Source organism: Amaranthus tricolor, chromosome 11 (genome assembly GCF_026212465.1).
Source record: "Amaranthus tricolor cultivar Red isolate AtriRed21 chromosome 11, ASM2621246v1, whole genome shotgun sequence".
Taxonomy (NCBI): domain Eukaryota; kingdom Viridiplantae; phylum Streptophyta; class Magnoliopsida; order Caryophyllales; family Amaranthaceae; genus Amaranthus; species Amaranthus tricolor.
Window position 1 is genome coordinate 972,109 of NC_080057.1, and position 11,437 is coordinate 983,545.

Below are 11,437 nucleotides of genomic sequence, written 5' to 3' on the forward strand. Positions count from 1 at the left end.
GACGTAGCCTAAGTTGGGTGAACCTCGTTAAATTTTTGTGTCGTTTTATTGCATTACTTTTTCCTACAAACATCGATATCATTGATAGCTTAATTTGTTTGTCACAAAACCTCATACATTCGATCTTGGCAATATTGGAGTTTGAAACACATTGTTCAAACTCTAATATAGTATCGTTTTCAATTGGTATCAGAGCCAAGTTGTTGTTATCGTGTTTTAGAGGTCATATTGGTGCGACATGGCTACAATGAAACTTGATATTGAGAAGTTTGATACGAGTGTGAACTTTGGCTTATGGTAAGTCAAAATGAAAGCAATTTTGATACAAAATGGAGTGCATAAAGCACTAGATGGTGAGGAGAAGAAACCCGAAGGCATAAGTGAGGTGAAATGGGAAGAAACGGATGCAAAGGCTCTTTCCGCTATACAACTTTGTCTCTCTAATGAAGTTTTGAGAGAAGTTGTAAAGGAGGAAACTTCAAAAGACATTTGGGAAAAATTGGAATCACTCTATATGGAAAAGAGTGTTACCAATCGACCTTTGTTAAAGAGTCGTTTGTATGATCTCAGATTGCAAGAAGGGAAGCCCATGAAACCGCACCTTGATGAATTTTACTCAATAATTATGGATTTGCAAAATATTGATGTAAAAGTGGATGATGAAGATTTGGCTATTCTATTGTTAGTTTCACTACCGCCTTCATATAATCATTTTAGGTAAACCTTGTTATATGGAAGAGACACCTTGAGTAGTGAGGATGTTAGAAAGGCCTTGACTCAAAAAGACCTTATTGATTCTTAATTTGCTCAAAGGAGTCTAAAGTTTACAATGATGCTTTAATTGTTAAAAAGTCGAGTAGGAACAAAAAGGAGCATGACTTGCAACTTTTGTAAGAAGAAAGGCCACCTCAAGAAAGATTGTTGGAAATTAAAAGCCAAACAATCTGATGAAAGTAAGTCCACAAAAGCTATCTCCGCCGAAGCTAGCTATGTTGAAGGTGAAGTATATGATGTTGGTGCTCTTGTTATTACTAGTGAATATAAGGGTGGTGATTCTTGGATTTTGGATTCGGGATGTTCAAGACACATAACTTTTCACTCTAGTTTCTTCTCAACTTATCAAAAGGTTGATGGAAGAAAAGTCACTATGGGCAATGAGGCTAGTTGTCCGATAGTTGGTGTTGGAGATGTTAAAATTATCATGTTTGATGGTGTTGTAAGAACATTGACCGGAGTCCTTCATGTTTCAGGTATGAATAGCAACTTAATTTCCCATAGTATTTTGGATAAAGAAGGTTTTAGGTGCATTGGTGAAGGTGGAGTTTTGAAGGTTGGCAAGGGTCCTAATTTGTTCTTGAAAGGATCCATTAATGATGGCTTGTATATGCTTGTGGGTTCAACCTTAATTAGTCCGGCTTGTGTTTCCACTACTTCAACCGAGCATAAAAATGAAAATGATGATGATACTTTTTTTAGAAATGAAAGTTTGAGAATAATTCCAACATACGCCAATGAGTCTATGGGTTGTATGGACTTGATTGGTAATTAAATTTCATACTCTTGTGAGCCCTTTGAGGGCATGTTTAGTGCATGTGCTATGTTTATGCACATGTGTTGTTTTTGTTTTTTTGTTTTTGAGTATGATGTTGTGTAAGTTGTTATACCATGTTGGAGTGAATTAGAGAATTCCATTGACTTATGTGAACTCAAGTCAAGGTGGAGATTGTTATGAATGGTGTGACTTGAGTGCACATTTGATGGGTTCATTCATGTGATGACTCTTGGGATGGAATCTCATAAGTATGTCATGAATGGGTGTATTAAGTTTTTTTTAATATTTGTGGTTTATGATAATGATTATAATATGAATTAATGAGTTAATCATGGGAGTTATGGGACTTAATAAAGAAGTGTAAAGGTTTAATTCAAGATGCTCTACAATGCAAAGTCGAGCAATTGTCAGAAGCTCACTGAAGTGCCGCTCGACCAGCTCGCTCGATCGAGCGAGCTTCAGAATTGGTCGAGCGAGCTTCAGAATGGGTCCAGCGAGCAGACAGAATGTAACCAGAAACTTCATGTAGCCCGCTCGACCAGGTCGCTCAACCGAGCGAGCCTCTGCTTTGGTCGAGCGATGTCTCTGATGCTCCTAGGATGCTGTTTTTGACTCTTCAAGTTCTTGGGGATGTTTCATTATCATTTATTTATAGTTTTAATGTACTTAATGTTACTTAGTGAGATCTCTCCTATAAATAGAGAGCTATCATTCACACATTGTAATCATCTACAAAATACACCTGAAGCCAAACACTAGCCTAAGTCTCTTCTCTATTGTAATTCTCCATTGAGAGTTCTTTGAACTCTTTTGATAATATAAGAGATACTACACACCGGAGGACGTAGCCTAAGTTGGGTGAACCTCGTTAAATTTTAATGTCTTTTTATTGCATTACTTTCTCCTACAAACATCGATATCATTGATAGCTTAATTTGTTTGTCACAAAACCTCATACATTCGATCTTGGCAATATTAGAGTTTGAAACACATTGTTCGAACTCTAATATAACATCTTTTTAGTTACTTTGAAAGTTGTCTGTGATTTTCATCCTAACTATAAAAATATTCATCAGAAGATCTATGCATCACAAATTTGCCATTTATGACCAGATTCAGAATATAAGGTAGAAAAAGACTAATTTTTAGTCAGATCCATACAATTGAACAATTCATTGATGCAAAATGGCTTTTTAATTGACTTGATCATAACCTACAATTTAATTAATTATTTAAACCGTTAAGGATTAATTATTTTAATTTAAATTAAAATTTTAAATTAAATAGAATTTTTTGGGAGCGCGTGTTTTCCACCAACTAGCTATATTAATTATCTGAATACAGATTAACTATAATGGAAATAGTTAGATGAGTTATTATAATATTTATATATTAATGGATCATAAGAATATGTTCTAGTATATATTAAACTTTAAATAAGCTCATATTAATAAAAGTATTTAATATAACTATCTTAGATCAGTTAATGGTCTGCTTAAGCTTAAATAGATATGGTTGAAGTATAAGATATTATATTATTGCTTATCCTATTTTGAAATACTTGCTACACTATAATTATTGGTACTAAGTATTGTTTAAGATTATTTTATATATTACGACTAATGTGTAAGAAAAATATAGCCATCTAGCATCTTATTTGAATTGTCTGATCGTATATTTTCACGATATTAACTGTTTGTAGCTTTTAGTTATGCGTATAAAAATGATCAAAATAATGCATTGTACTACGTAAATAGTTAAATATAACAAGTATAATAAAAAGCAAAAAGTATTAGATTTAATAACTTTTTTAAAAATTATGCTGAATTATTAAAAATTTTGTTACTTTTAAATTTGGTTTTAGAACCTATATAATCAATATTTGTTTGATTTTTTTTTTGGAGGATGAAGTTGCATATGTTATTAGATTTGAGTGGAAATATTTGAATAAGATAAATATAATATGTTATTAGATCATTATTTTAAAACTAATATTTTTATAAGAATTTATATTAAAAAATATCGTGCATTGCACGAGTTTTTATACTAGTTAGCAATAAAACATTGAAAAACACTGAAATTTGAATTGTATAGGACAATAATTTTTGTTAGAGTTTGGGCTGATCCAATTGAAGTCCTCTCATGGTGAAATGATCTTAATAAAGAACTAGTATATTATATATATATATATATATATATATATATATATATATATATATATATATATATATATATATATTTGATATTCCTAAATTTCAATAAAAGAAGTATTAAAAAGTATTCTCTTTTGCTTCATTTGAAAAAGACATATTATATCATAATATTTAAAAAAGACATTCCATTCATTATAAGGCGAAAAAGTAATTCCGACACAATAAAAATTGTACTATAAACATCGTTTGTAAAAAATGATGCAAAAAGACGAGGCTTATTGCTTTGGTGGCGGAGAAACTGAATTAAAGGACCTCACTAGATGTTTTAGGCAACTTAACAAACTAATTAATTTTCTAATAAGATTACTTATAAGCTTAACCTTTTTGATACTATAACATTTTGGGAGATATTTTATATACTTTATGAAATGAGAGAAGTAGCAAATCTTAAAAAAAGTTTTATAAATAGCATTGTATTGTTGTATTTAAAACAACAGAAATATTAATGGGTTAAAAACGTTTAATTGACTGTTAAGTTGTAAAATATTTATCTGCCCACGTCTTCTTTCCTTAAAGCTACAGTAAGTTTTATAATTAAGATTTGATACCATTGGCGTTTCATTAAATTAAAATTTGTCTTAAATAATCTCACATAATGCCCGTTTGCTATGAATAATCCCAATTTTTTTATTATTTCTAAATAATCTAACATTTGTATATTTTTTGCTAATAGCACCTCTTGCCACATTTTAATCGACTATTAAGTACCTACCACCCAAGAGGAGTAGGGTTAGACAAACTAATGAGCATAAGGAGGAAGAAAAAGTGAGTGTAATGGCTCGTAGGTACCCTATAGTAGCCGATTAAAATGTGGAAAAGAATGATATCAGCAAAAAGCATACAAATGTTGAATTATTTAGAAATAATTAACAGTAGGGATTACTCACTGCATATAGACAATAAATAAGATTATTCACGATAATTTTTTCAATTAATTAATGTTAAATAAATATATTCATCTTCATTATTATAATTATAAATTATTTTTGAGTAGATTACTTGGATATGAAGACTTTCTAATCATAAGTAGATGCAATTTTGGTTGGATTGTAAGCAAAGAAAAATCCATCGGCCATCACAGTCTCAAAAATAATCCTCAAGTGGAATTAAGACGACCAAAACACCGAATCAAAGACTATAGATCTCGGTGCTCCCAAATATAGCATCATATGGTTCACTTGTACATGAATTTCTCATTTATTTTTCTTTCTTATAGGATAAAATTACATCGTTCTAAATTACTCAACATTAAAAATATTATACTCAATTTATTTATTATTTTTTATTTATAATTATTTTTTAATATATAACTTAAAATATAATCAAGTGAAATCTTTTTGATTTATCTCAATTTAAAAATTATTAATATTAAAATTTTTTAATTTTTTTATTATACTTAATGAAAAATATTAATGATTGATCAATTAACTTTTATATTAGACAATGTAAAAAATTAAACGTTATAAAATATTTTGGAATAGAGAAAGTAGGATTGGATGAAAGATAAAACCTTCCCAAGATTGTGCAATAAGATCTCAAAGATTTGTTGGATCATAAAAGAAAAAAGCTTAGTGCAATAGAAAGAAGTATAATTAATCTCACTTTTAATCATATATATATTTGTTCAATCCTCGTCAAATCATACATATTAGAGAATAAAATTTAATAAAACATACTGATACTACTATCACAAACTCATAATACATTTCCAATTCATAGTCATCAATAATAGTAACATGTAAAATCTAAATCTTCCTTCTTTACAAAGATTTTCGGCAATTAATTATTTGAATTATATAAAATACCCTAAAATTCTAAATCAACAAGTGATGGATCATCTTAAAAATTACATGTAATTCGAAAAAAGACCATCCAATCAATTACACTAATTATATAATTAAGAAACTAACAACATAATAATGATTAATTATTGTAAGAAGTGGATAAATTAGTGATGAGAAAATGCAATTAAGAGGTAGCAATGCAATAAGGCTGAAAGAAGAAGAGTGATTTCCTGTGTTGTTTACAACCTTTAAACATAAAAGGAACAAGATACTCTTCCTTTTCCTCTGATCCTCTTCTTCTTCCACCAGCTTTCACTACCACCACTTCTTCTTCATCTTCTTCTTCGTCTTCTTCTTCTTCTTTGTCTTTTCTATTGTGGGCGGCAATTATCATTTTCTTGTTGTTCTTTTTTTTATCATCTTTTCCCAATTCTGCACCATAAATAATGTTCTTATTATTATTCTTTCCTGCAAATGGTTTGAGCACAGCCATGGCTGTCGTACTCCGGCGCCAGTAATATTCATATGCGTTCATTGTGGCGGTTGCCACGGTGGCCGTCTTTATTGTTGCCGGAAGACTTTTTGCTGTCACTGTCGTCGTCACCTGATGATGAGTTGCATCTTTTTCTTCGTATTCGTCGAGAGTTTTGATTATGGTTGTGTTATAATTTCGGGTTTTGGTTAAAACTGTTAGCTTGCTCATTGTTAGTGTTGGACATGGTTTTTGTAGGATCAACGACTCATCTGTTGTTTCTTTTTCTTCCTCCTCGACACTGTTTGCATCCTCATCGCCATTGTTATTTATAGCGAGAGTAAGGAGAAGGCGTCCATCTTGTCGTTGGGCCCGGAAACAGTTGTTATTAGGGACAGAAACAGCCTCCACCACAAGGCGGCCGTCTTGACGGCGAGACCTGATGTGGAGGTTAGATCCATCATCTCGGTGAGATAATGATGGAAGTGGTGGTGGGAAAGATGGTCGGCTTGGTGGGGCCATCATTGACGACCTCTTATTAGTACTACTGTACTTAAAACTACCCATTTCTGCATTGTTGCACCTGATGGAAATACTGTATTCTTCTTTAATGGTTTCCTCCTTATCTTGCTCTTTGTCAGACAGATCTTCACCCTCGGATGAAGAGTAAGAGAATCCATCAGACCCGGTTTCTGACCCGAGACTCTCAGTACATATCTCTAGACTCTTCTCACTGAGTGAGCTTGTTGAACGCTTTGTCAGGGGGTGAACATATGGTGTGAGTGAATCAGCACCAGATCCGGATCCGTCATTATTTAACGGAGATAGAATACTATTCCAACTCCTTTTATCAGCTTGAATTGAGCTCCAAATTTGCTCAAATGCAGCTCCTTTGTTGTTGTTGTTATCATGTTCATGATCATGATGATGACCATCTGATTCTCCCAAGACTTGTAATTGCTGTGAAGATTGAACCCTTTTCAATGACAATCCATTGTTTGCTAGCCATTTAGGGGAAGACATATCAGTGGATGATAAGGTTCTTCTAATGGAGAAACATGAATTGTTGTTCTGGGTTAAGTTGAAATCAGAGCTAAGTATAGAAACTATGCTCTGTTTTTCAACTGGGTTTTGGATTAAATCATGATTTTCATTCATTTTATAGAGGCTTGTTTGGCAACTGTTGTAGCTTGCTGACATCTCTCCCTCTCTTTTTATGTTCTTAGAGAGATTGAGAGATAAAATTCAAATAAAATTTCCTGCAAAAACAAACAGAGATAGCTTTTTTGATTAGAATAAGAAAAACCCAAATAAAAAAAAAAATTATTTATTTATTTTTTGTTATGCATTAAAGAGAGCCAACTGTATTGTTGAGTAAATAACAAAATAGTATCAAGTTACAAAGCATACTGAGAAACATGCAAGTGTTTAAACATATAATTGGACATAAATTTCAATCATAGGGAAGTGAAATTCTTACCTTTTAGTACAATTTGATGAAGAAACAACAAAGATTACTCTGTTAATTTTTTTATAAAATAAAAATAAATTCTCTTGCTCTGTTTTTCTATTTTTCTCTGTTTTTTTTTTCTTAGTGTTTGTAGTTTGGTTTGTTGTGAAGTGTGAAGGTGAGTAAGAAGGAGGGAGGGGGGAAGCGGTATTTGTAGTAGTAGTAAAGGTCGAATTAAAGGTCCCACATACGCCACCATCAAAAAGTTTGCACCTTTCCACTTTAGTTTTGTTGGAGTATAAATTGCATCTTAATTATATTTTCATATTCCATCTTTAGTAGAGTAGTATAACATGGAAATTATTTTATTTTTTATTAATTAATTTTTTGTCCTTTTGTCTTTTATCTTTGTTTAATTATCTAAATGAAAAGAAAAAAAATAAATTATACTACCTCCTATTCAGCTGAATTGTCCCATTTTTTTTTGGCACTATTCACTTATCACTCTTAATTTGTATTTTACTCTTAATCTATAAGTTAAAACATAGTCATATGGGATCTTGTTTGATTCGTCTCAATACAAGGATTATTAATATCAACTTTTTATAATTTTTAATTAAGCATAATTTGATATATTAAGAGTTAAAATGTTGCCTCGGCAAGTGTGAAAAAACAAATGGGACAATTGAGCTGAATAGGAGGGAGTATATCTCAGTGTTTAATTATCATTTTAAGATTTTAATCGAGATAATTTCTTGATAAGAAGAAATTACAGAAAAATCAATAAGTTCAATTGATATTTTAATTATTATAAATGGTTGTGTGAAACTTTATAAATTAATCAATATCTAGCTCGTTGAGTTCATATTAAAATATTTTGATATAAAAAAATTGTAATTATTTTATATCATGAGTAAAGTAAATAATATAACCCTTAAAGTTATTGAGTAATTTTTATGAAGGAAAAAAAAGAGTAATAAGCTAGATTATATTAATAGGATGACTATTTTCTATTTTTTGACTAGTTTAAGTTATCTATTTTTGTAACAAAAGTCAATGCATTCAAAATTTAAACTTTTATGATCTTTTTTGGTGGTATTGGATTAATTCATTTTCCTCTATTTTCTAGTGGATTAAATAAATAAGTAAATAGGGATCACTAATAGTCTAGATTCTTTTTATTTTTTGTGGAGGGTTGAGAGTGTGTGACTTGAGAGGAGATAAATAAAAATACAATAGTAGGAGCCATTTTGGTTTATTTAATAACAACACCCTACTTCTCTAAACAATCTATGTTAAGGAACATTTAGGTCGGTCATCCTATTATTCTAGCTACCTACTTTTAACAATAAATATGTTTATGAAGGAATAATATTATGTCATGTGTCTTATGACGATTCCAATTTTAAGTTTAGATCAAGAGAAACAAAGCAAAAATTGTTAATTAATTATGGTTTTTTTGGCATTAAAAAAACCCTAACTTTGAAACATACACTTTTAATTACGTATACATTTAAATTTACAATTTCTAATTTAAATTTATTAAATTATATCCATCGTTAAAGGAGAGAAAGATCTAAAAATCACCAATAAATCAAATAATATAGGTACTACATTTGAGATCGATTCATATGTTTTCTATATGCAATGTCAATTTCCTATGTATATAATTGTTCAAATTATAACATTTACAAAGTTTAAAGATGAATGTTAAAGAATTGATTTTTCAAAAAATTATAACCTCATAATTAAAGCTTTAAGATTGATTTTATATTACTTAATGTCTCCACGCATGAGACTTTTCTAGGTAAGGAAGTATGGGTACAAATAAGAAAAATTATGGGTCAAAAGACTCTATTGAACACATACTAAATTCGTCTCAATTTCAGTCTTAAGTTAGATTTAAATCCATCAAAAATAAATGGGATGGAGTTTAGGTTTAGGATCGTTATATCCAAATTGCTGTATTGGACCCATTTAAGATCATGACCTCACAAATTTATTTTAGACCCGACTCATTAGACAATTCTAAATCGCTTAAAGCTTGTTCAAAACCTATTTTTTATTTATTTGAACTCAACTTAGACTTATATACAACTTTTAGACCCATTTTATAATGAATAAAATATTTTATATGCAAAAAAGTTAAAGTATGAATTATATATATATATATATATATATATATATATATATATATATATATATATATATATATATATATATATATATATATATATATATATATATATATATATATATATATATATATATGTATGTATATTTATATATATCTATATATCAATATATATATATATATATATATATATATATATATATATATATATATATATATATATATATATATATATATATATATATATATATATATATATATGGATCCATTTAGTAGCCTAGATCCATCAGACTCGGTGTGTCTGGGTTTGAATACAAAATTTTCAAACGAATACTATTTTGGATCTGGGCCTACCAAAAATCAATTTGTCTAGGTCCGAGTATAATTGGACTTGACCTAGACCTGATTCATAAACATTCCTAAATACAAACATATATATGCTTGATACGCTAGGATCAAATTTATATTATGTAGGGATGAATATAATTTATGTTTATGATAAAAATTCTAATGTCTTATAGAAAAATTCTCTCAACTAAAATTTTAGCTATTTATATATAAAAACAGAGTTATTAGTGGGTAAAGATCGACCACAACCTCATAAAAATAGTAAAAATGTGATTTATATGTGATGTATGTGCCCCACATATTCTTTTAACTTCACGTTTAGCCATATTACACTTTGTCTTGCTGTCAAAATGATAAAACCTCTCAAATACCCTATGTTCTTGATAATTTTCATCTTCTCACCTAAAATTTAATCTTTTCTATCATATTGATATGGATTTTTTTAAAAATTTTTTTTCTTTTTACTTTAGAGCTATGTGATAACAAAGATGACTTTATGGGAAGTGGATCTATCTCCGGCAGAAGTTAGTAGTACAAATATAATTTTTTTTCAAGTAATTTTGAGTCCGATCCTCACTAAGTTCTTTCCTTTTTAGTTTACCTTTTAATAAAAAAGTGACTTTATAGTCTAAAACAATATGAGCAAATATTTTTAACGCCGCTTTATTAGCAATAATACATGAAATTAAATAATTTAAAAGGAAGCAAAATTATATTATTCAATTTTTAATTTTTGGCAATGGCATCGTCAGATATCTAATGAGCATTGAGTAGTACTTCATAATGACTACGTACTTGGCTCTCAGCTAAGTTACAGCATAGTTGGAGTATTTGGCATTTATTTGTCACCCACACTATTATCATTGGTATATGTTTGTACGGACTATTGTTCTCATACTCCTGCTGGCTTCTCATGGGAAGAATTTTACTTTACTCGATCACTCATTATTTAATTTATTACTCTTTCATGTTCTTTCAATTTTTCTATTTGTTCCATTTACTTTTTATTACTAGTTGCTATTAATTTATATTTCATTTTTGATGATTTTGATGCAGTAACAGAGAGAAGAGCGGAGAATGTTTTTGGTTAGTATTCCCATTTATTTCAGAGCTGGTACACAACCTCATATATACACACCCAAGGACAAAACCTTAACCACTAGAGCTAGAACACATGTCCCTTTACACTACATGACAAAAAGAATATGTGCATAACAGAAAACCAGTACAATCTCAGAGAATATTCGTCAATACTCCCCTCAAACTTGGAGTGGAATGGTGGAATAAACTCCAAGTTTGTTGAGAAGATGATTTTGTTGATGAACAGGAAGTTGCTTGGTGAAGATGTCTGCCAGCTGGTGTGTAGATGGAATATATTCAGTTTTGATGGCGCCAGTGATGAGTTTTTCCCGGATGAAATAACAATCCATTTCCACGTGTTTTATGCATTCATGTTGCACAGGGTTGGCCACCATGGAGAGAGC

At 30.0% G+C, this 11,437-nt stretch overlaps 1 protein-coding gene across 1 annotated transcript; it reads right to left on the minus strand.

Annotated features, from left to right (window-relative positions):
- Positions 1–5,682: 5,682 nt before the first annotated feature.
- Positions 5,683–7,655, minus strand: LOC130827336 (protein FAF-like, chloroplastic). The gene is made up of 2 exons (XM_057693015.1): positions 7,502–7,655; positions 5,683–7,280 (listed from the first exon to the last, which is right to left on the minus strand). The coding sequence occupies exon 2, from the start codon at positions 7,219–7,221 to the stop codon at positions 5,734–5,736; it is 1,488 nt and encodes a 495-aa protein (XP_057548998.1). The 5' UTR covers positions 7,222–7,280; positions 7,502–7,655; the 3' UTR covers positions 5,683–5,733.
- Between the last annotated feature and the right edge of the window lie 3,782 nt (positions 7,656–11,437).